General features: G+C 43.7%; 1 protein-coding gene and 1 long non-coding RNA gene across 8 annotated transcripts in view; one reads left to right on the top strand and one right to left on the bottom strand.

Moving 5' to 3' along the window:
* The first annotated feature begins 3267 nt into the window (after nucleotides 1-3267).
* The window catches only part of Adtrp (androgen dependent TFPI regulating protein), a 91800-nt gene continuing 69124 nt past the window's right edge, over nucleotides 3268-25943 (top strand). The window contains exons 1-2 of one of the 5 annotated variants that reach the window (XM_046453401.2): nucleotides 3268-3449; nucleotides 25127-25372. In XM_046453401.2, the coding sequence (XP_046309357.1) occupies nucleotides 25223-25372 (150 nt within the window). In that variant the 5' untranslated portion in view covers nucleotides 3268-3449; nucleotides 25127-25222. Of the gene's footprint in view, nucleotides 3483-24395; nucleotides 24503-24831; nucleotides 25373-25943 lie in introns of those variants that run through there. The other 4 variants (XM_046453402.2, XM_046453403.2, XM_058582396.1 and 1 more) reach the window with 4 other exon arrangements.
* Nucleotides 9762-25027, bottom strand: LOC124098558 (uncharacterized). 3 transcript variants are annotated; one of them, XR_009227654.1, is made up of 4 exons: nucleotides 24722-25027; nucleotides 24497-24597; nucleotides 12751-12835; nucleotides 9762-10090 (listed from the first exon to the last, which is right to left on the bottom strand). It is a non-coding gene; the product is annotated as an uncharacterized LOC124098558 (long non-coding RNA). The 3 variants fall into 3 exon arrangements; XR_006853606.2 differs by lacking the exon at nucleotides 9762-10090 and adding an exon at nucleotides 10099-12620 and having other exon boundaries at nucleotides 24722-25025; XR_006853605.2 differs by lacking the exons at nucleotides 9762-10090; nucleotides 12751-12835 and adding an exon at nucleotides 12852-21242 and having other exon boundaries at nucleotides 24722-25011.

The raw sequence follows: 25943 nt of genomic DNA, 5'->3' as shown, positions 1-25943 counted from the left end.
ATAAAGTGGTTCACACCAGTAATTCCAGGCAGCTTTTGTACAAAACAGATGAAGGGGAAAAAAACCTGATTAGGCACTGGCCTTAAGTACAGTTTCTTTGGATTTCCTTTTTCCTCCTTAACATATAATAACACGGCTTAGAATTAGTTCTGACAGCTAATCAGAATGAGCGGCTCGCTCTCTTCCTGGAGTGGGTAACAGGTACTGTGCGTTGAGCCAACACACCATAGTGCTAAATGGAGGGAAGGAGGAAAGAGAGGACTGGGTACTGTGTCACAGGAGCCCTGAGGCTCCCTTCAGCCGAAGCAGAGGGATCTGAGGTCCCAGAGTCTGGCAGCTGAGAATGGCATGATCCAGTGGTCCTCACAGGGAGGCTTCTCCTTCTCCCTGTTGGTCCTGGGGACACGTGTCCTTCTCCAAGGCCTCCCTGTCATTCACTTCTGCCCCTCCTGGCACATTGGACATCTGATCTGTGAAGACGGAGGCTGAGCCATATTTATGCTGTTGAACAACGGAGCAGGAAGTAGCTGAAGGCAGAAATATGCACTCAAGTCAGCCCTGTCTTCAAGAGGAGAACTTGCTTCAGAGCTGGACAGGGGTGGATGAGTAACGGCAGAGGTGAGGTGAGGTCGTCCAGGACACTGGGCAGGTGGTTCCCTCCTCGAGGTGTGTCCTTTACTGGGCTGAAGGGCATCGGTTTGCTCCACCGAGAGTTTGGCTTTTGTAGTGGGAAATGCTAAAGGGTGACTGTTACTCAGAGATGCGATGGAGCAGAGGGCAGATGAAGAGCTTTAAGATTTCCCAGGTAAAAGTTGGACAGAGGGGTGCAAGGCCTGCCCCCAATTAAACTCAATAGCAACAACAAAGATGTAGCTGGGCAAATACAGCCCAGGGATTCCAAGACCTGCCCAACGACTGGGTTGCCTTCAAAGTCCCGAGTGTCCCTAAGAGACAGTTCCTGACATGTCCCCCTCTGAGAAAAAGAGGGGAAAGGATTCTGGGTTTAATAGGCCAATCAGGCCAGTCTGGCCGGTCTGCGAAGCTGAGAGGATCCGGGTCCTTGCCAATGAGCCAGGGAGCTTCAGTGGGCCCAGTAGGTTCTTGGCTGGGCTCCCGGAAGGGACCCCTGTAAATCATCATCCTTTGGGGGAAGGGTGGGCACCCATCTTCTCCAGGCCAGTTGTTCTTCAGCTTCACAGAGAGACGTGAACCCCTGAAATAAGAGGGAGACTTCCCTAGCACAAATGCCCAGGCCTTTGAGGGCTGTGTTTTGCGGTGTCCATACGAGAAGAGCAAAGGAAAAAAACAGCCCTCCAAAATCACTTTTAACTAGGTTTTAGCTAGAAAGATATTTGTCCTTAAAAAAAAAAAAAACAAAACACGGTAAAATACATAACATTGAATGTCTGAATCATGTAAAAGTGTGCCAGTCAGTGGCCTTAAGTGCTTCTGTGATATTGCGCAACAGTCCCCACCATCGAGTTCCAGAATATTTTCATCACTCTAAAAAGAAATCTGTACCCGCTTTCAGTCACTTCCCATTCCCACCTCCCTACAGCCCCTGGGAATACTAATCTGCCTTCTGTGTCTATGAATTGGCCCAGATAGTCCATGTAAACAGAATGATACAATATGTGCATGCTTTCCTTTACCGAGGATGCTTCGAGATGCTTTGATATTGCAGCATGTGCCAGGATAATATTCCATTGTACGCAGATCCCCTATTTTATCACTTTCCCTTGGTACTGGGGAATCCAATTCCAGGCCTCCCATGTGCCAGGCAAGGGTTCTACTACTGTGCGAGTACTCCCCCAGCCCCTATTTTTGGTTATTCATTCATCATTCAGTGGACATTTGAGTTGCTTCTACTTTTTGGATATTGCGAACAGAACTGTTACAAACATTTATGAACTAGTTTGTGTTTGACTGCCAGTTTTAAGTTCTTTGGGGCATATTCTGGGACTGAAATTGCAGGGTCATGGGTCATTCTGTTTAACTTATTAATGAATGGCCAAACTCTTTTCCCTAGAAGTGGGAACCACTTAAATTCTCACCAACTTTTTACATACTCGCCAACACCTGCTAGTTTCTGTATTATTATTCCAAGTGGATTTGCAGTGGTGACTTACTGTGTGTTTGATTTGCATTTCTCTCATATCTGAGGATGCTGAGTATCTTTTTGCAGGATTATTGGCCTTTTGTGTATCTTCTTACAGAACTGATGTTTTTCAAGCACTTTGCCTATTTTGTCTTTTGGCTATTGAATTGTAGGAGGTTTTTTTTTTTTATATTCTGGATATTAGACCCTTATCAGAATATGATTTATAAATATTCTCTCCAGGAATTAGAAAATAGAATAGTAATAGCTATGAAGTTCTGAACGTGGAGAACTCTCCTAGTGTCACTTATTTTCTCTTCTTGCTTCCAATAGGCAGCACGTATCCCAAAGCTTCCGGGAAGTCACTGAACAGCAGTAAGTTGTGTCAAGACTTTATGTGCCAGACTCGGTGCGACATGCCTTCTATGTCTTCCCCCTGTCCTTGGGCTGCCCCGTGACATGACTTCCATCTTAGAAATAAGGAAACTAAGGTGCAAATACGTTAACGAACCCCCAGAGGCCTCGGTTCTCCCAGCAGCAGGGCCAGGATCCAAATCCAGGCCTGCTGGACTTGAAAGCCAGACTTCTTTCCACTCAGCTACAGATTTTTCCAACTTTGTGCAGGAGAGCCAACGAGCCTCCTCCGTATGGATGTCTCTCAACTTTGTTGGCCGCGAAGAGAAGGGTCAGGAAAGGGTTTGGATTTGGGGGTCAGCACACACTCCCAGAGCAGCTCTGCTTTGATGTCATCTATACTTTGGGGCTCTGGGATAAGGTTTTCTCTGGGAATAAAAGAGGATTCCAGCGCCTTTACAAAAGGCGCTTTGAAAGCCACAGGTAACGCACGCCCCTCCAAGGAAGAAACTCCCAAAGCTCTAGTAACCTCTTGTAAAATCCAAGTTTCATTAAAGGAAAACCAGTTCTGAGCTCCCAGAGGGAAACCTGCTCTTGGGTTTGCACACGCCCACACCCACGCATGCCCTTCTTCCATTCCCCAATTCCTGCACCCTCCTGCTCCAGGTGGTGCCAGCTGAGGAGGGAGTGGCCTCAGAACTCCCACTCACAGGAAAAAAAAAAAAGTGACTGTTGCCAGAGCCCTCGCCCATGCTTCCTGGCAGTCACTACCGCCTCCATTCACCACTCAGGTATGCGCCTCTCACCTGTGACAGCCTTCACAGCAGCCAGCCAGCCTGAGACTCCCACCCCAAGCCAGCTCTCCTGTTCTTTTATTTTTCATTAGCAAAATGAGTTTCCACCAGCCCTTGAGGGTGACCTGTTAAGAGCTATCCTGTCATCCTCAGTCCTGATGACAGGATTCAGGAGGAGATCCACTCCAAGCAAGTCCCACAAGGTGAGGCCAAGTCTTAAGAGAAACAGCTGGCCGGTGAGTGTCCCTGCTGCCTACTCGAGGACTGGCTTGGATGTAGAGGTGGCTGAGTGGCCCTGGGAGGGGGCCGTGTGGCCCTCCACTCCCTCGGAGCCTTTCTGATCACCCAGACAGAGCTTATCTTAGCAAAGTGGTGATCTGGGCCTGGAAATCCCCTGATCCACCGGAAGTCGAGCTCGGTCTCCAGCTCTGCATCTTCCCTGGAAGGAGATTCAGGCAGCCAGGATGCGTTCCGTGCACACAGTCTGTGGTCGGTGTGCGAGGCGCATCAGTGTGTGCGGAGGAACAGCTACCCAGAAGGTGAAGGCTTTGAGGTGTGCAGGCAGGGAGATGGATTTGGGTAGCTGCTCAGAACTGCACCTTGGTTATTCTGAACATTTTCCCCGTGTGCCAATCAATTGTTGCCAGATGTCTACTCCAATATAGTTTAGTGTGAAATCCTATGAAAATGTTTAATGCCATTGACTGCATTGGTCAGGGATGAAGGGGGTTGCTGGGGAGACTTCTGACTACTACCTGAGTTGGAATTCAAGAGCCAAATACCTAGTTATCTTCCATTCCTGTCCCCTACACTCTGAATTTAAATACTATGCAGGGTATTTTTTCCTGTTTTGATCCTAAAGATTTTCCAACCGACCATGGGTATTCATGCAAAAGCTCCTAGGGCAGGTGGTACTTCCTGGCTACTTTAGGCACTGACCATGGCAGACAGAAGCTGCAGAATCGGTTGGGGATAAAGCTCAGTAGTAGAGCCCTTGTCTTGCATGCATGAGGCCTGGGTTCCACCTCCAGGGAAAGTAGAAAAGAAGGGATGGATGGATGGAGGGAGGGAGGAAGGGGAAATGCAGAGTGGCAGGTGACAGCAAATGTATTTCCAAACCCTCCTTAGTGACTTGCCCTGGCACCACTCCTCCTCCTCCTTCTTGAATCAAGTCTGAACTTTTCTGAACTTTCATCCATCAAAGTCACTAGTAGATTAGCCAACCAATATGGGGCTTATGTGACCAGAAGTCCCCCAGTAAAGTACACCTGGCCTGGCAGGCACAGCTGCTGATTGACTCTGGAAGATGCAGAGCACACAATGAGACACAGATCAAAGCCAGCCCGGGTGTGTCCTGCTACCTGTAGCTTTAGTGCACCACTACGCTGGCCACGCCCAACCTGCCTTAACAGATAAGCAGCAACTGTCCCCAGCTAGCCAGATAAGCTGCAGTCCAGTGAACCCATGTGAGTTACCCCCGGCAAGTCGGTGGATGCCTTGTCACTCAGAAAATGCTTCTTTCCCCCATCTTTCCGGCTAATAGAGTCCGGCTCTATTTTGTTCTTGTCTTTATAGTCAGGAGAAGTCTTCTTTATCCCCTGAGGAAAAATAAAACTTAGAGATGTTTAGCACAGCCCTTTCTGCGTGATCTCCCAGCATCTGGGATATTTTTACATGTTGTAGTACCCAGTCTTTTAGAGCTGTGGGATCCAGCTGGGAGTGGTAGGTGGGGGTGAAGGAAGAGAAGGTGTTCCCACGTACACTCCAAGCTATCGGGGGAAATCACCAGCTACTCTATCCTGCCATTCAGCCAAGCCTGACATATATCTGCTGTACCCATCACGGTTCTTTAGATTGTCCAACCAGCAGGGGATTGAGTTAGCTGAGAGGTTCCTGGTAAAACTGAACATCACACAGAGGACACAGGAGAGAGGAGGGATGGATTGTGATCGTGGTGTATGGCAGCCTCAGAAGAAAAGCCGCAGAGATGGGAGCCTACCAAGAGCAACAGGAAAAGACACTGTTTTTAGGTACACCCTTCCTGCTAGATCTCTCTATAGAACTAAAATAGCAAATCTCGGGGATCCCTGGTAAGAAATCCCATGGATTTTATTAAAATAATCTCCAAAACACTACTACGGAAGACTAACGAGATTTCAATGAGCAACCGATAATAGATTTACACAGATTTTTGTTGCTGTGACCAAAATATCCGAGAAGAACAACTCAGAGGAAGAAAAGTTTATTTTAGAGGTTCAGTTTATAGTCTGCTGACTCCACTGCTCTGTGCCTGAGATGAGGCAGACCATCATGGTGACAAGGTGTGGCAGAAGAAAGCTGTTGGGGCCAGGGAGCAGATATAGTCCAAAGACATTCCCCCAGTGACCTACTTCCTCCAATCACACTCCGCCTGCCTACAGTTATCACCCAGTAGTTCACACAAATTATTAATCCATCAAGTGGATTAATCCACGGATGAAGTTACAGCTCTTGTAACCTAATCATCTCATCTCTGAACATTCCAGTATTGCCTAATGTATGAGTTTTTGGGGAGACGTTAAAGATCCAAACTTTAATTACTTGAAATGAAGAGACAGGAAACTCACCTTTCTTGTGTCATGTGGATGTGTCTTAAGCCCCCCGCTGCCTCTGTCTTTCATGACACAGTCTGTAGGGAGAATTTCAAAGTGATCACAGTGCACAGTTTTATATGATGTGTTAGACATGCAAACCGTGGTTAGTAAAAGCATACGTTTTTTGTTTGTTTTTTTTGGCAGTAATGGGAATGGAATCCAAGCTGTCTCTACTACTAAGCCACACCCCCACCCCCATTTCTTTTATTTTGACCAGGCCTCACTAAGTTGCTGAGTCTGGCCTTGAACTTGAGATCTTCCTGCCTCAGCCTCTCTAGGAGTCAGCATTCCAGATGTGCACCACAGTACCTGGCTCCAGCGTGCTTGCTCTACCTTGCCAAATGATTTTCTTATAAGCAAAGAGAAAGAAATCAAATTATCTGACCAATTATGCTTATTGACTTTTCAAGATCACTCCTTTTGAATCATTTCTCCCAAGAAATGAAAATGGTGAAAGTTTAAAAAAATTGCACTGAGACTTTATATGAAGAATCTGTATCTGGTTTGTGCTTTTATTTCTGCCTAGGGTCCTACCTTTAGCACCCTGCATTGATACCAGGGTACAGGGAGACTTAAGTATGTTTAGGATACAGGGAGTAGGATCACCTATGTGGAGTGTATTTGCTGGGCCTTACGAGCTTTTTAGGAAATAAATTATCTTAGCTTCTCCCTCCAAATTATGTAACTCATCGGTTGAAAGTAGTAAAGTGTACACTCATGTGGACATGGTAGGGCACTTGCATTCTTCTTTGGGTGTCCAGTAATAAGTTTGTCTCTGGATCAAGATTCACACTTGACCTGAGTTTCATGGCAAACACCATGAATCAGGAAGTAATTCTTTTGAGGAGGAAAAAAATGACACATCTGTTAATGAGACACGGATTTAGAAACAATTCTTTGGAGAGATAAGTTTAAATCTTATATAATGGTGTAATTTCTAAAGTATTTAGTTTATTAAAAATAGATGTATTCAAAACAAGCTTCCTCCTTGAGAGAGAAAAGGAGGACCAATTCTAAGTGTTTAGCTTTGTACAGGGGTATACCATACACACACGCCTGTACCATACACACACCCACACCACACCTACCACCTCACATCCACCTCCCCGCTGCCCCATTCATGCCTATCAATGCCATGACAAAGAATGTATGCTGAGCAGTGGTCACCAAGTCAGAAAGCCTGGATTGTCTTACTCAGGGCTAAGTTTGCTCTGATGTTCAACCATTTCCACTCTTCCCATAGTTTGGGGCAGGGGTGTGGAGGTGAACCCAGCCTGATCCTGGACAGCTTGCATGGGGTTGGGGATGGAAGTCTAATTGCAAACGCTGATTCTTGATCCTCTTGAGACAAATTAAAGCAGAATCTCAGGAAGTGGGATTGAAAATCCTGTTTTCTAGACAAGATTCCCAAGTAATTCTTAGGCACAATGAAGTCTGGTAACCACTGACAGAAAAATTCTAAAAAAAAGTGAGTTCGTTAAAAATATATACAAAAACAAAGCAAAACAACAACAACAAAAACAAAACTAGACCCAAGGCCTTGATTTCAATCTCATATTTATCTCAGCAACTGTGTCTGTATATATGTGCAATTATATCTATAATTCTGAAATATCTGAAATTGAAAAGTTTTGCTCCAAAATTGGAAAAAAAATTTAAGCACTGACAAGATGCTCAAAAAGTTTCAGATGTCAGGTTTTCAGGTTGGAAATGCTCAACCAGTAAAATCCATGCAGATATTCCAAAATCAGAGAAATCCAGAATCTGAGGCACTTGCTGTCCCCAGCATTTCTGGCAAGGGAGACTCATCTTATAACTTCATGTAGTGTTCACCTAGGTCAAATGCTCCGAGATGTGAGAACAGCAAAGTGTAAATAAATAAAAATAAAAAGAAATGATGGGATTCTTCTTCAAAATATAAAAATATGCTTTATTAATCTGCGGTTCGACCATAATTACCAAAAAATATACACCTAAGGGGGAACATGACTCAAAATTTTTAACGATGAGGATGCATATTCAAAAGTATTTTGAGATGACTGTTTTAATCATTCCTTCAGGAACTTGATAGTTGAGGCCAATTTGAGTGTTAAAAGAATTACAGCATGGTACCCATAATGGTTAGATACGAGGGTCCTTAGAAGATGTGTTTTTAATGGAAGACAACACTGAGCCCAGAGGGATCCGTTTCCAGTGGTGTGTTTCACACTCTCTGGTTGACAGGGAGATGAGATGTGGGAATACAGAAGCTTCTACTAGGACAATGATATCTGGTGCATTCCTAGTGGTTCTTACCCACATCTTTAGCTGGGATCAGGAACTCAAGGCACTGAGACTGTAGTCAAGCTGTCTATAGCCTTCGACCTCCACTGGGATTCTGAATGTCATCAAGCCTGTTACTGTTGGGTTCTGAAAGCCAATTGAGGGTGGTGCCCTGTGTGTGTTCTCATTCAGATTTTTACTGGAGCTTTACATGGACTACTTCAGTTTAAACCTCTGTCTCATCGTTTCACATTTATTTGTGTTTTACTTGGGAAGGAAAATCCAGTTCAACCGTCTCTGCCCTTCTCTTCCTTTTGGTTTACACTACAACTGCCACATGTCTAATTGTTGCTCCCAAAAATCCAAAATATTTTAGAAAAGATCCGCTTTAGTGTGACCAACTGTCCCAGTTTGTCTGGAACTGTTTTAGGTTTAGCACTGAAGATCAAGAAACCCCTCAGTCCTGGGTAAACTAAGGTGGCTTGTCACCTTAAGGTGCTTTACTACCCAGTGCAGTAGCCACCAACTACATGGTACTAATCAAATCCAAATCAATTAAAACAGAATAAAATTGAAAATCCAGTTCCTCGGTTGCCCTAGCCACATTTCTAGGACTCACTGACTACATGTGCCTAGTAACTACCATCCTAGACAACACAGAAACCGAAATTTCCATCATTGCAGAAAAATCCGCTGGAGAGTGCTGAGTTAGAGAGCACTTCCTGCCATTTCTAGAACCAGCATCCTTTAAAACAGTGCCCTTGTCAAATGGTGAATGAGATCATGTGATGAGGCCCCCACCACAGTGCGTACACAGCGTGTGATGGGTCAGCAAAGCTGCGGGGGCAAAGTTTGCTGTGCAGAGTTGGCATCAGGCTCCTGGGTCTGTGCCCTCCATCTTCTGAGAGCCCGGGAACTTATAAACACTTGTTGGCATTTAGTGGAAAAGGATAACATTTAACAAAGCAGCCAGAAAAGAGCATGTGGCCCCTTTAACATTGTGTCCGTAGAGCATAAAGGTCACATTAATTCTCTTCTTCCCATTTATAGCTTTCCCCTTGATGTGCAGCACAGCAGAGAGGGTAGCTGGATCTAATTGAGTTAGAGCTCAGGAAGGACATGCCTGAGGAATACCACTCTTGGGATGGGTGACTTGTGAGTCCTTTGCATCCCGACCCCAAGCATTGGCTAGGTGGAAGCTACAAAGTGGTCAGGAGTCATGGAGAGGACAATCCTCTGGCAGCCTCCCTCTTCCCCCAGGGCCAAGGAAAATTAAACACAGAAACAGACACAAAATGGCTGTGTTTGAAGATTCACTGCTGAAAAATTGAGTTGTGAGCACAGGGACGTATTCATTTCAGAAAAGGCTGTTGAACACCTAGTCCAGGTCAGTGGGGAGTCTCAACATGTTTACTGATATGTCAAATATGACAAACGATGGCTTGTGAAGGTAGAGGGGGTGGTAGTGGTGGTGGTAATGACGACGATGATGGTAACACTTACTGGGAGCTTCCCGAGTGGCAAGCTCCATTTTAATCTTTACGTAGAAAAGTAGAAGACAGCACTTAGGGAATACAGATGCCAGAAGGTATAGAGATGTTAAAATATGACATTCGGTTTTTCAAGATCCCTAAGAAATTTAGCATTTCAATGAAGCAAAACCCTCTTATACGTAATTTGGAAAGAGAGCACAATAGAACAATATCGATCATGGATTTTTTTTTAATAAGTCTTTTATTTCGGGATGATTTAGGCTTTTTGAACAGTTGTAAAAGTAGTTCAGAGTCCTCATAGGATAATGGGTCTTTGACTGAGATAACAATGGCTTTAAGCTCCAAGTTCTGCCATTTATTTGTTGTGTGTCTTTGGGCAAAGATATTTAATCCCTCATGTTCTCAGATGTGACTTCCTCAATTGTCAAGTGGCACCATAATTCTTGCTTTAGAATGCTGTAAAAAAGAAAAAAAAATGAGGGCTTATGTACAAAGTACATTGTTGGGCCACTGGTATGCTTGATCTATGTTGGCATTTATTTTTGTTTGTACAGATGGTGCATTTAACAAATTAATGAAATCATATATTACAATAAATTTAAATGGCCAGTAGCTAATAATGACAGGCTTATTTCTTCAAGGGGTAAATTCCATTTCTTTCCTTATTCCTTTCCTCGGGTAGATGAAGTTCATTGTTATCTCAGTCAAAAAAACCCATTATCCTGACCTTCGCTTGGCTTTCCCAAGCCACATGGGGCCACCATCTTTTCTTCCTATGACATCCATAAGCCTCTTCCTACCTCAGGATACCGAGGGAACTTGGAGCTGGCGTACCCATGGTCTCCATCACTCAGATACTTTACATACTATACATTGCAGGGCTTAAACAACAGACATTTGTTTCTCAGTCCTGGAGATTGGGAGATCTTCTTCCTGGTTCCATCCTCACGTAGTGGAGAAAGAAGAAGCAAGCTCTTAAGTGTCTCTCCTTACAGGGGTACGAATCCCATCAGGAGGATTCTGCTTTCCTGTCCTAATCACCTCTTCAAAGTCCCATCTCCAAGTACCATCATACTGGGGAGTCGAATTTCAACATAGGGATGTCTGGGTCCATGCCCCTCATCCTGGGTGGGAAGCTAGAATGCTCTGCTCTGGTCTGTTCATAGGGATCTCACTGAGGGGCCACATAACACCCTCTCAGGAGTACTGGGAGCAGGAACATTCAATCCTCTCTTCAGTGGGACTAGTAAGTGCCATTGTCCCCTACTGAGCCACTGATGGGAGTGAAGGGGAAGAGAAACTAGGGTACCAAGCAGCTTCCATAGCACCTCTTTTTCCCCCCCTTTCTGTGATCACTGAGGCAACAAGGGCTATTTCCCTCCTCAAACAGAAAGCACCCCAAGGTCGAGCAGGCTTCTGCAGGGGGTTACGTAGTTCATGCACCTTTCCTTCCATCACTGATTAACCATCGTTCGTACCGCCTGATTGCTGGAGAAGAAACTTCTTCTGACAATATTTGGGCTATGCAATCAGAATCAGTTTTCTGAGGCTTAAAGATTTGAAAAATAGTTGATTTTTTTTTCCTATTACCCAGAAGACACTTCAGATTATCATTTAGACTCCACCTTGGCTAAAAAAGAGGTACCAACTAAACTCTGAGGGTCGTCTCTTCTTCTTGATCTCGTCCCTTGCTTTCGTGAATTTATTCCCACTCCAAGTACATTTCCTCTCTCCCTTCTCTCTCTGAGAGAGAGGGTGATAATTCACTGATCCTGAACTTCAGGTCAATTTCACTTGCCCTTTTCAATTCCTAAGAAACTTAGTAGGGGCTAGTGGGAAATTCTGGGTCATTATGGTCTTAATGGAAAGCCCCAGAATGAGAGTAAAGATTTTTCTTCAGTTTGGAAGCTGATGTTGGCCTTAAGACAACTGTGAAATATGTTTGGAAATTGTTCCCACCAAAGTTTTTTTCTGGAAAGAATTCAGGCTGCTAGCCATAGATCTAGAACCTCCACCAGGTTGTTCTCTGAAGACATAACGGCAAATGTTGCTACCTAGAAATGAGGTGCTAGTCATGGGCCACATGGGCACTCGGACCCTTCGGTGGCTATATGGATAAACGTTTTACAAGTACTAAAACCTAGTGCACCTTGAGTGCTTACAACCTTAGCACCTCCTGCCTCTCTTGGCCTGCCCAGCAGCTTCTGAGTTGTGGGCTCTCGTTGTTGTCCTTGTTTTATCGTTGAGGAGACTGAGACATGAAGTTTCACTAACTTGGCCACCCAGTGGGAAGAACTGCACCCAAGATGGACAGCGGGAAGTTCTGATGTTGGAGCTCACCCTATTGGCCACTTGGTGGAAACGGATTTTCCTCACTTCATTTTGGAGTCCACATTTTTTCAGAGGCCAAAGTTGAAGTGCAAGCCAGGAGCCACATTTAAAAAACAGAAGGCCACTGAGAGCCCTTGAGTCAACCAGCAGCTGGCAAACATGTCCTCTGACCTCCTTTCTCTCTTTGCATTCCAACTAGGATGTCCCCTGACTGGACACAACACAGCCTCAGCAACAGCAACGTCAGGGCCGTGGGCTGGGCTTTTCCAAGTGGCCACCTGATCTGTGGCTACTAGTCCCAGAATCTTCTCTCTCAGCTCCAGAGCCACTGCTTGAAGACACAGCCAGATTTATGGTAGCACAGATGCTCACACCAACTCCACTAAGAAGCCAAAGACCATGTAGAACTGATGATCATTTATTTATTTTTCTCTTGCCACAAAAGTGGGGAGGGTGACTTTGGCAACTGGAGCTTTGTCATGGTGTCATTGAGAGCCGAGCCTCTTGAAACAGCCAAACGTCCCCAGCAATTCAAGTGAGTTCACTGGTGACGAGGCCTTTGTCCTGGGGAACAGTCTGGAAGTCTAGCAGATAGGCTCCATTTCCTCCCTACATATCCCCCCTCCAAATCCTTTTAACATGACTCCTTCTGAAACTTAAAAGGTGGACAGAGGGAAAAGGCAGAAAGTCATGGGAAAAGTTTTGACATCTTTCAAGACAAGGTAGACAAGGGGCTGGGGCCGGGGGGGCTGGGGGAGTGGCGGGCCAGGCCGCAGCGGCTTCACCTGTGGATAACCAGCTGTACCGCTGTGTCTGCAGCTCACAGTCTGTACAGCATCCTTCTCCTCGGCAGGCCGTGTGCAAAGAACTCTACTTTGGCAAAGATAAGAAAGAAGGGCTGTTTTTATTTTATCTAATATATTTTGGGTACTCATAAAACAAATTGAGATCACTTTGATTAGCCCAAAACACCATAAGCACTCTAGAGAGACGGGGGGGGGGGGATGCTTAGTGAGCATCCGCAAGCCCTGACCAACCGAGGCATGTGTAGCCATTCCAGATGAATAATTAAAATGCAATAACACAGAATCCGAGGAAGGCAGAAAAAGCATGTGAGACCTTTTCGTAAACAAGTGATCTGTAAGGCTTCCTCCTCTTTTCGCACAGTTTCAGGATGGCGTGTTTTTTTTATTCACTGGGCAGTAAATGATTAACCAAAACAACTCTGCAGTGAACCATCGGGCAGTTTTTTTTTTAAACTTGTTTTTGTTTTTCAAGATAAGGGGATTTTTTTTTATTAGCCCTGCGACCTGTTCCTTGTTTTTATGAAACACTACCCCATGTTTCCAGGCAGAAAAGCAAAATCTTGCGAAAGGTCATGTGATGTCATTTCAGCAATATACAAATAAGAAGAGAACCAACTAAAAAGCAATAAAGGATGTATCTGATAATGATCTCTGGCAGCATATCTTACTGCTGAATGTAAGTATATGTATTTGATTCTAGAAAGATTCCACTTTGAAAGTTGAGAGCTGCAAGTCCTTAATAAAAGCCATTTGTGTGTCAAGGGCTGGATTAATCTGAGGTGGATTTTGCAGGAAATCCAATCCTGCCCTCTGATAGGATCCACTTATCAGCATCCTCATTGAGTTCAAGTGTGGGCAGATGGAGGAGGAGGAGGCAGAGAAAGCCTTTTCCTCTCCCCAGGGAAGGGGGCTAATGCCTGAAAACACAGGAGAAGATCCCAAGGTCCACCCCTGAGCCTTGCAGGAGAATCTTACCTCTCTGCGGAGGCGTGGCCTGTCGCAAGCTGTGAAAGCTGAATTCTACTGGATCACAACTAGGAGTGATTTTTCTCCCCAGGGGATTTTTGATAATTTCCGGAGACTGTTTTGGTTGTCACACCAGGGGCCCCAGGGACACTTTATAAGTCAAGCAGATCAAAACAGTATAGCAAAAAGGCTCAGAAAATTAAATGATCATCCGAACATTGACCTACAGAAGTCAGGTCAGGATCCCTGTGCAGGATAACTACAAGATTCAAATATAACACCGAGTCTCCTAAGACGATAGCCAACGTGTCCAGAATGTAATAAAAAAGCAGCTGTCATGTCAAGAATGAGGAAACATCACATTATTATGATTATTAGGTACCAGAGATGTAACCCAGGAATACTCTACCACTGAGTCACACCCTGGATCTTTTTATTTTATTTTGAGACAGGGTCTCACTTAATTGCTAAGGCTAGCCTTGAGATTGGGATCCTCCTGCCTCAGACTCCAGAGTTGCTAGGATTTCAGGCATGAGCCACCTTGCCCAGCTGAAAATAACATCTGGAATGAGAACAACAACAAAAAGGGCAATCAGTGAACACCACACAGATGAGTTGAATGCTAGACTTATCCGATGAAGACTTCAAGGCAGTTATTATACAACTAAAGCTCAATGAGCCATTATGAATCTCTTGAAACAATTGAAAAATGGAAAAGATCATTGAGGAAATAGAACTTATTAAAAAAAAGACCCAATGGGAATTAGAAGAGAAGTTACATTATGAGAAAAAAACTTAAAAAATATATTGACAGAAATAAAAACTTCACCGTAGCAGGATAGAAACACAGAGCACAGAATCAAAGAATCAAATCAGAGAGAGAATAGACTAAAAAAAAACCCCACACAACAACAGCAAGACAATGGAGGACTATGGAGAAAGAAAAAAAGAGGGGAAAAAAATCATACCATTGGAGTCCCACAATAGAATAGAAAAAGAGTGAGGCTCAAAGAGTATTTTGGGGGAAAAAAAAGCATAATGACTAAAAACTCCCCACTGGTGAAAGACATAAACCTACAGATTTAAGAAACTGAAAAATGTTCAAATACGGCTAAGCACACCATACCTGAACTTCTGAAAACTAAAAACAAACTTCCGAAAGCAGCCCTCCCAAGGACACCTTAACTGTAGGAGAGCACAGATGTAAATAGCTGCACACTTGTCACTTGAAACCATGGCCACCGGAAGGAAATGGCTCAGCCTACAGTGAGTGCTAGAAGAACCTAGGACGAATCCTTTATCTTATGAAACTGTTCTTCAGAAGTCAAAGGTAAATGAAGACACTCTCAGGTGAAAGGAAACTAAAAGGTTGGGTTGCTAGCAGACCTACCCTTAAAAAAACAGCTAAAGATAATAATGGGGTAGGGAGCGGGAGCATAGGATAATAATAATGGGGTAGGGAGCGGGAGCATAGGAGGAATTGACGAACTGTAGATAGGGCAGAGGAGTTGGAGGGGAAGGGAGGGGGTATGGGGTCAGAAATGATGGTGGAATGTGATGATCATTATTATCCAAAGTACATGCATGAAGACACGAATTGGTGTGAATATACTTTGTACACAACGAGAGATATGAAAAATTGTGCTCTGAGAGCCAAGGCTATGGTATTTGAAAATAGGAAAAGTGAGAGAATTAACTTAGAAGTAAGGTGTCTATTTCCCTTGAAGTGGTCAAATTTTAGATCAGGGGAATGCAATAGGTTGTATATATGTTCACACTCAGAGCAACCACTAGGAGAATTATATGAGGTACAAAGACACTATAAATAACTCAAGATGGAATCCTAAAAAGTGTTCAAGTAGCACAAAGGAAGGTGAGACCAGAGATATAAGAAACATGAAGCAGTAGAACAGATAATTCAAAGACAGAGAATTAAACTATCAGCAGTTACCTTAAATACAAATAGTCTAAATATACCAATTATAAGGCAGATATTGGAACAGTGACAAACAAAACACAAAGAACATGTTTCAACTATATGCTGTACGCAAGAAACTCATTTTAATTTAAACAAAACAGATTGACAGTAAAAGTAATGAAAAATACCATATTTTACAGCATAACTGTAGTCACTGTATTAATGTATATTCACACGTGTCCCATGCATCCTAATCTTTCATCAAAGAGATTTAATAATAAATGATTTGTAATAGTACTGACACAATTAAAAAATGTTTCATATAATGGTACCTCCTTTTAGCAAACAAAAAAATTGTTAGAAAATCTGCAACAATTATGTGATGAAATATCATACATATAAGTCTTGATTTTTAAAAAGAATGGCTTTGGTATATAACATGAAGTATAGTTTATTTGAACAAAGAAGCTTACTAGCAACAAAGAAGCACATCACATATCTAAAATGGTTAATCCACCAGGAAGACATAGCAATTCTAACAAGTATGAACCAAACAACTAAGCCTCAAAAAACATGCAGCAAAAACTAATAAAGCTAAAAGGAGAAATAGACTAATGCACAGTTATTATTTTTAGTGACTTCAACAACTTCTCCAACAAACAATAGAAGCATTAGGTAGAAAATCAACAAAGTGCCATTCATGTATATGACTATACATGAGTCATGTTTTTCTGTACAAACTGCTAAAACAAAACAGCCATAGCTTAACTGACTGTTGTCCTTATGATGAATGTCACACTAGAGTTTCAAAACCCTGGAACTGGAATGTGCTGATTGGCCAGTTTAGAATATTTTTGTAATTTTAATGATTAATTCTGGATATAAAAGTCTATTTTGAAATGTCTGAGTTACATTATGAGAAAAAAATTACACATTTCTGATTATTAGGATGTACAAAATGTGAAATCTGACAGTCTCAAAATGGTTTTTCTGGGCAGACAGTTTCTCTTTAACAATTTCATCAGATCTCACATAATCAAGTGACTTCCAAACTAATTCAAACGAAAGAAATTCACTTGAAAATTCTAGAACTTGGATACAAAAAAAAAAAGTGTAATTCAAAAATAAGTGAAAACACACAGGCCTGGTTGTTAAGAAATCTACATTCTGATGTTTGCCCTGCATTCATAGCTCTGTGACTTGGGGCAAGTTGCACAATCTCTCTGAGCTTTAATTTTCTCATCTGGAAGATGAAGAGGTTGAACTAACAGACTTCAACATTTTTTTCCCCCTTTAATCTAAACTCTTTAAATAATGTGACTCAATGTCATGCCTGTAAACAGGAGGAGTTCTTTGGCCTTTTTAAGGTAGCTTGAAACATACTGACAGAGAGCTCTGCTTCTCTGAGGGAGTCCAAGAAGATGGTCACACACTACGTTCCTCTGTAAAAGCCAAGTGGGAAATTAAAAGGAAGGCAGGTGGGAACCGGTTTTCCTCATGCACGGGCAATGTGGTGGTTGAAGAGATATATAGCCATCCAGCCAGCAACAACTCAAAAAACAAGCCCCGGTTCACTTAGTTGGGTGGCTGGGAACCCACACATGTCCTCACCCAGCAGACTTCAGACAGAGGCCTTCACTGAAAGTTCTAGTTTTTAAAAAGCAGGGAAGTCACGGTGGCCTCTGAGAAAAACAAGTGCTCTTGAATGTGACAAAAATAACCCAAATAGGTTCATCATCTCATTCTTACTCAGTTCTCAGCCACTTCCAGCAAGGGGACCAGGGCTCCCAGGGAAGCCCCTCAACTCCACTGGAAGGAAGATCTTAGTCTCCGGGCACCTGGACTTCAGCGGGACCTCGTGCACACTTTTGGGGTGCTTCAGAAGGCAGTGAATGTGATATTAATTCAGAGATAGCCGGGGTTTAGGGAAATGCAGATGGAGCTGGGAGATGATAATCCGGAAACCCAAGAGACCCCCTAGGTATGCCTAAGAATAGCACAATGGCAGGATTGATTCACACAACATGAGATTCTTACTAACATCGGGAGTTTTGCCATGTGTGATGCGGAGGAACAGAGGTGTCTCAGACACCCCTGGAGGACAGCCCCTCATCTGAGAATTTAATGGTGAGACTGTTTACCCAAAGACGGACCCAGTTAAGTGAGCTCCTGAGGCTGTGGAGGAATAGACCATTCGAGAAGGTCTCTGCAGTCGAAGAGGGTGAGTGGGTATGGACTAGTCCTGCTGGCTTAGCTGGTCGTGAAGCTTAAGGTCATTGGGATGTATTGGTAGTTGTTTACTTAGTACAGTAGCTGGGAGGCTTCTGCCTTGTGTCAGAATGAAACTGCACTCCCTCAGACCTGTTCAGCATGACCTCCAGGACTCTGGGCCCCGACATCCCCATTTCCTTCTCAGCATTCACTTGTTACCTGTGGCCATCACCTTCCAGAACCTTCCACTGTGACTGGTTCTGTGGTTATGCAGGGGCGTGGCAGGGTATCTGTGTGGACTTGGGGCTTCCCTCCAGTCTCTTCAGAGGCCCTAGCTCAACTGTCCCTTAGCCCAGTTCATATGGCACCTTTGGGCAGCAAAATGATCACTCCTCTAAATTCCCCAAGCCTTACACATAAGGAAATTCACCCCTGTGTTATTCAGTTTACTGACACTATGACAAAATACCTGAGAAAATTAACTTAAAGGAGGAAAGTTTTATTTTGGCTCACACTTATAGATGTTTAAGTCCATTATCACTTGGCCACATTACTTTGACCTGTGGCTTGCACAGTACACCGTGGCAAGAGTGCATGGTGGAGGAAGGAGCCAGGGTTCCAACTTCCTTCTCAAGGGCATCCCCCCTACCCCAATGACCTTTTTTCCATAAGGTCCCACTTCCTACTTCTAAGTAGTGCCACAGGTTGGTGACCAAGACTTCAACACTGGCCATTGAGCCGTCCAAACCATAACCAGGCAAGATGGTTATCTGTGCTGGTAGCCAGGACTCCTATATTCAGGGAGATTACTTTAAACTTTATCTTCTCTTGCCTGGAGTCTGGAGTCTCCTATGGCCTACTCGATGCATTTATCTTGAACTCAATCTGCTACATATTTAAAATGACAGAGTAATGTGCAGGATAATTTAGATTCCATTAGTAGTTTATGCATACCTCTATTATAGTACTTATCACATCATGCTATAATTTTGTTTTATATACCTGTCTCACTACTTGACTGTGAGTTCTTCTAGGGCGTAGGCTCTCTGTGACTTAACTCCTCCTAGGATTCTGCCTCCTGCCTTGAATCCATCAGCTGGACACTCTGAACATAATAGTATTTTAATGAATGAGCCAGATTTGTCATACAGCCCAGTAGACAGGTATACCTAGTATTCATACATTCATTAAATTCAACAATATTTTCATTTTAATTATTTATTTTTGAATTGATAAAAATCATGAACGTCTCTGGTGTACAACATGATGTTTTGAAATATGCATATGTTGTCTAGTGGCTAAATGAAGATAACTAGCATATGCATTACTTCACACTCTTTTTTTTTTTTTGTAGTGAGAACATTTAAAATCTACTCTCAGCAATTCCCCCCCCCCCTTTTTTTTTTTGCAGTACTGGGGATTGATCTCTGGATGTGCTCTACCACTGAGCTACGTCTTCAGCCCTTTATGTTTATTTATTTATTTATTTTGAGAAAGGGTCTTGCTAAGTTGCTGAGACTGGCCTTGAACTTGTGATCCTCCTGCCTCACCCTCCTGAGTCACTGAGATTACAGGCAGGCACACCACCCTACTCTCAGCAATTTGCAAGCACTGAATACCCTGTTATTAGATATAAGTCCCAATGATGTAGAAGAGATCTCTTGCATTTATTCCTCCTTCTGTGCTGAAATGTCATATCCTTTCCCCTGTCCCCACTCCTAGCCCTTACTAACCACCTTTCTACTCTCGGCTTCTATGCATTTGGCTTTCATAGATTCCCTGTGTGAGAGAGCAGGCAGTATTTGTCTTTCCACCCCTAGCTTATTTCACATAACACAATGTCCTCCAAGTTCTCCCGGACTGTTGCAAATGGCGGGATCCTTCTCCTTTTAAAAGCTGAGTAATAGTATTCCAGTATGTGTCCCATGTATACCACATTTTCCTCTATCCATTGATCCATCATTTAACACTTAGAATGATTCCATATCATACTATTGTAAGTAATGGTGCAATGAACTTGCAAGTGAAGCTGTATCGTCCACATTCTGCTTTCATTTCCTTTGGATACATACCCAGTAGTGGGAAATTCTGGATCATATAGTGGTTCCATTTTGAACTTTTTTTGGAGGAATCTCCCTACTGTTTACCGCCATGGCTGTATTAATTTACATTCATACCAGTTGTGTATTAGGGTTCCCTTTTCTCCACCTCCTCACCCAAATTTGCTTTCATTTATCTTTTTGATAATAGCCATCTGACAGGTGTAAAGTGACACTCTTTGTGGTTTTAACTTGCATTTTCCTGACGATTGATGATGGGAACGTCTCTTCTTATACCTGTTGTCCACTTTAGTCTTTTGGGGGCAAATGTCTATTCAGGTCCTTTGTACATTTTCAGTTAGGTTATTATTTTCTTACTCAACAGATATTTATGAAGTATTTACTCTGAGCCCAGCACTCTGCTAAGCTCTGGGAATTCAAACAATAGCAAACAAGAAGAGAAAGACTTTCTAATCATCATACAACTTGCAGAGATTCATAGGCATTAAGGGGGGTCATTAAACACGGCTTGGTGGAGGAGAGGTTCAGGAAGGGTTACTAGAGAAAGATACTGCTGGGCTGCATTTTGGAGGATAATTCGGAGATAACCAGTCAAAAACTTGTTAAGAGAGGCCATCAGGAAAAGGAGACGGTAGGAGAAAAGGCACTGGGGTGTGTCCCCACCAAGGCTTGGGTGGGAGGCTCTGCCAATTTGACATCATAAGAAGATGACAAAAGATGAGATGGAGAAAGTACCCAAGCCAGGTGTGTGTGTGTGTGTGTGTGTGTGTGAGTGTGTGTGTGTGAGTGTGTGTTGCAGGGGGCAGGTATTAAAAGTTTCCAAACTCATATATTATCCTGTTGGTGATGTTGATGTGGTAAAGCGACATAAGCCGAGGGCAAATGTAGCATTTTGGAAAAAATTACATCCTCCAACCTTGTGAAGTACAGAATTGAGGGATTAAACTAGATTTGGGAAAACCAATCAAGAGACAGTTGCTATGGTACTGGCAGGAGATGAAGACCTGGACCAGGGAAGGTATAGAAAGGGTGGGGAGAAGGGGACCCATTTGAGCCTGAACTTGCAGAATTTGGACTTGAGGAACAATAGAGAGAGAGCAGAGGAAAGTCTCTCAGGTCGATGATGGAGCCTTCATCCAAAATAGAGCAATGGACAAGAAAGGCCAGGTTTGGGGAAAGGAAACAAGTCCTCTTTAGACACCCTGAGTTTGAGGTGTGTCTTCCTCATTCGGGGGATGTCCAATGGCAGGGAGTTGAAGATATATTTGAACTCGGAGGAGCTTAGGCAGAGCAGATGTGATCTTGAGGAATAGATTCTGTGACAATAAAAATGGTGGTTTGCCACAGTCTGGCTGGGCACAAATGCCGTCTGGCTGGGCACAAATGCCGCAGTCTGGCTGGGCACACAATCACGAGCCACCACACAGCTTGTAGATTCAAACAGCAACTCTTTATTCCCGAACTCACACCAGCCGTCTACAATCACGTTCTGGGGAAATCCACGTTCTCTTCCCAAATCCCCGTTCTCTGCCCAAATCCACTTCCACTGGGCTTCTATCTCCCAAAATATACTGTCTGAATCCCGTGAGAACTCAAGGGGAACTCAGGCAGCAGGATACGCCCTATTCCCAGCAGGAATAATCTTAAACCTTAAACCTGGAACCTAAACTGGGAACGCCCTAAACAAGATTATCTTAAAACCGGGAACACCCTAATCTGCCTTGGTCCTTGAGCAAGGTCACTTACATTCAATGTCACTGCAACATGGGGTACGCTGGCAAGGAAATTGTCATACTTACTTGGCTAATGGCTCCCAGCAGTGGTTGAGTATGCATCACCACAAGAACAGGAGGGCACCAGCTCTGTGGGAAACACCACCCAGAGGAGCTGGCGAAGAGGAGTCACCAAGGGGACAAGGAGGCCAGAGGATGTGGGCTGGGTTGGGAGAGCCAGCACTGAGCGTGGCTCCCAGAGGGCTGGCTCCCTGCACCCCCGTCACCCCACCTCTGAATCTGCTGTTCCTTCCAATGATCCCACTGTGTTGGCCCTTCACAGAAGTTTCCATAATTGTGAATTAACACCTGGTCTTGTTCTTGTTTAACATCTGCCTCCCATGCTGGAATAGAAACTCTATGAGGTCAGGGATTGCCTCTCTCTTAGTCCTCAGGAACTCCCTACCACCTAGCAAGTCTCCTGCAAATAGTAATTGCTCAATAAATACTTGGGACATTAAGCAAGGGTGCTCCAATTTCCTAAAGAGTAGAGAGTAGAATGTCAAGTCTACTAATCAAGTTACATGTGTATTATTCATATCAAAGTATGAAATATGGCTGTTTATATTTTTAATATTTCTTGTGTAAAAATATCAAATTTCTGCTATATTTGTCTTTTCACTTTAAGTCCGAGAATAATTCTCTCCATTTCTCAATTTTAGCCTTTTAGATTACTGAAGAAAGGAGAAAGACAGCCAAGGAGCACACTTATTATGTGTTCATAATACCATATAGGCTAATTGGTGATATTCATTTTTCTCCCAAGCTCCACCTGGTTTTATGGTGGGGGACAGATAGCCAAACTACTCCATAAAAATGTACCTGGATATTCATTCTGGGATACAAACTATGTTGTGAATATGGTCATAATCCAGAGACACCTTTTTTTGTGTAACTAGGGATTAAACCCAGGGTGCCTGACCACTGAGCCACATCACCAGCCCTGTTTTCTACTTTATTTAGAAACAGGGTCTGCTAAGTTGCTTAGGGCCTTGCTAAGTTGCTAAGTCTAGCTTTGAACTTGAGACCCTCTTGTCTCAGCCTCCCAAGCTGCTGGGATTACAGGCATGTGCCATTGCTCCTGGCCAATCTCTCTTTTGGGCAACACTTTTGTGGAAAGTTTTATAAGTAGATGCAGATATTGAGTTTAGAAGTCATGTAGTTTTTATATACAAATCCTCATACGCATATATTATTTTACTATTTATTAAAATGCTAACAATTAATTGGATTCTAATGTCAAACCCTGAATCTCTTGCAAATCAAATTAAATAATCACATCAATATTTATGAGAGTTCTCCTCTGTGGGCATCGAGGCAAGAACAAGGAAAAAATAAAGAGGTCTTGCAGTAAAAAGACCTAGATTTTGACAAACCTATTTCAGAGATGGGGGTTTTTATCCATCTTTTTCCCATCTTTCCCTCAATCTTTACCCATCTGCAGAATTATACTTGAGATATTTTTTTTTTTATATAAAGGCATGAAATCTCCAAAGCTACAACAACGTCTAAAATGGAGATGCCCCTGGAGACATAGCATGAGAGCTCATAGGTGCACCAAGTTTCAAAACACTTCTGATCCTTTTCTGAGATAATTTTTCTGATGGGAAGAAAAAGACCCTCAGCAGAGACGGGGAGACTATTGGAAAGAGGGGTTGGGGGCCTGCAGAGGAGACCTGAGAATTCTTGGTTCCAGGTCCACTGGGTACAGGACAGACAGCTCTGCCTCTTAACTTGTTGTCAGACACACGGTTTTGGCAGCCAGGGTTTTCTTTTCCTCATTAGTACTGCCCAGAAAGTGGGCAGTTCTATTCTGGGCAGTACTAACCTCATAGTGGATTTTAAGGTGTTGAATGGGTTCCCATGTAAAGCCTTGGAATGATTCCTGGCAAACAGTTAAATGCTATTAAAGTATTAGCTGCCATTTATCATTTTACTAATTTTAGACCAGGCCATGGAGTTTTGTACAGAGTGATATGTCACCAAAGTCCTGGATCCCTCTCTCTTGGGGGAATGATTTGCCATTAGAATCTGAAATTCATGTGTTGAAATCCTAACCCTCAAGGTGATGGTATTAGGATGTGAAGGGTGGGGATGGGGCGAGGTGATTGGGCCCCAAGAACTCAACTTTCACAAATGGGATTCTTGACCTGATAAGAGAGGACCTAGGGAACTTGTCTCCCCACCCCAGCCCCCACCTTTATGCAAGGACAAGGTGAGAAGATGGCCATCTCTGAACCAGAAAGTGGGCCCCCAGCAGATACCGGATCTTCCAGCATCTCCACCTTTATCCTCTGGCCTCTAGATCTGTGAAAGATAAATCCCTGCTGTTTCTCAGCCACCCAAGTTGTGGTGTCTGGTGGTAGCAGCCCCCACAGACTGGCACATGGTTACAATGCAGACCCTCGGGGGCTGGCTCAGATGTACTCTCCTCTCATCAATAGCTCCTGATGTGTGAAGTCCAATGACTCTCAGTCCTCAGGCTTGGTTCTGTATTTGTTTGGCTGTCCAGGACCCCCCTGTGGTTCTTGGGAGCCCTGGTGAAATCAGCAATAGCACGGACAGCAGACTTACATAACTGCATTGGGAGCTTTTCTCTGAGGAATTTGCTCAACCCTCTTAGTCGGTTGCCCAGGGAGACAAGCTGGTGATGTCACAAGGCTTGGCACTTCCAGTGGTCCCTCAGTTCCCTGCTACTGGGCTGAGGCAGGTCCACCACTGTGTTCTACCCAGCCCAACCATGTCTCATCCCCTCCAGGGCAGTGCAGAGACCCTTGCCCTTCCCAGGCACTACTCACCCTCAGGTATGTTGGGGGTCCGGTGCTGCTGGCCTCTGGGCACAGGAACGCCCAGGTGCAAGGAGTGCCTGCGACTCTTGGTTATCTAGATTAAAGATAAACTAAAACAAAACAAAACCACCGGAAAACCAAAACAAAAGAAACCCTCCAGGGTTCCCTGAGGGATCAAAGGTTGGCAATCTCAGAAGCCAGATTGCAAGGATCCTTCCTTCCTTTCCTCCTTACCTTGATTCTTGCCCTCCACATACCCAGTCTCCACCTCCTGGTTTATCAACCTGCTTCTCTCAAAGAGATACTATTGCAACTTCCTGTTCTTTCCAAATGAAGAGAGAGTTGGGCCAGGAGAGGGTTTTATTAGCTAAAGCTGTCGGTGTTTCATAATAAGGTTGTTTAAACCTGCACCACCACTGCTCCAGGGCCCCAGCTAAATGGTGCAAAGGGCAGCTCTGGCCCCTTGCCCTCCTCCAAGGCTAATAGGTTGAAACAAATGCAAATCCACAGATTATCATTATGTAAACAGGATTCTGAAAAACAGCACTAATCCTTTCTCCCAAGTTTATCAGGACAACAGCCTAAGAGAGAAGCCAAGCCAGAGGTAGAACTCTCAACCCCCAGGGGTGTGTCTTACAGCTCTCCCGACTGCCTAGAGGCTGATCTGTGACTCACAGAAGGACACTACAAAGAAGTGACCTGAGGTATTCAGTGCCCTGGCCAGAGGAAGCTGGGATGAGGACCTGTACGTGCATATACCACTTCCTCGTTTTGAACTGGTACATTTTCCTCAATTACTACATCCCACGACATGGAAATGAACAGAAGGAATATAAAATATTTCAAGATGGTGCCCAGTGGAAGTACTTGACTCTTCTTAATCTGGTAAGTCCACATGGTCCTATCAGGGACCAATGAATGTGCCATGTCAGTGCTTCACCCCATACCTCCTTTGGATTTTTATTAAATACAAAACTCCATTTTTGTTTATGTTCTTCATTGGTGGTGAATTTTGTCTTTTTCTATTACCTAACAGTTTTGTTTTGTTTTGTTCTTTTCCTGAGAATTCTACTTTGGAAGTTATCTATAGCTACATTTTTTTTGGACTGGCTAATCGTTCCGTGTTCTTTTGCAAAGAATCTCATCTTGGAACCCCAATGGGGAACCAGACTAATGGTTTCCCCATGGGATTGACTACAAATACAGGAGGGATTTTGAACCTTGGTTGGGAAAGTCTGTGGAGAGAAGGCAGAGTGGCGTCTGTTGTGTAGGAAGTGTGGTTTCCATTGGAGGAATAATGCCATTTTATAGCACACACAGACTAACAGATTTATCTAAGAAAAGCAAACACATTTTGCCATGCTCCCACTTCAACTTTTTATAGGCTCAAACTCCACCTTAAAGGACAAATCACTCAACCCAATAGCAAACACACATTTTCAACTAGTTAAAAACC

Source organism: Marmota monax, unplaced genomic scaffold (genome assembly GCF_021218885.2).
Source record: "Marmota monax isolate L192 unplaced genomic scaffold, Marmota_monax_Labrador192_F-V1.1 WCK01_AAM20220418_F8-fsc00029, whole genome shotgun sequence".
Taxonomy (NCBI): Eukaryota; Metazoa; Chordata; class Mammalia; order Rodentia; family Sciuridae; genus Marmota; species Marmota monax.
The sequence above is the reverse complement of the archived record's forward strand: the minus strand, read 5'-3'. Positions and strand labels throughout refer to the sequence as shown.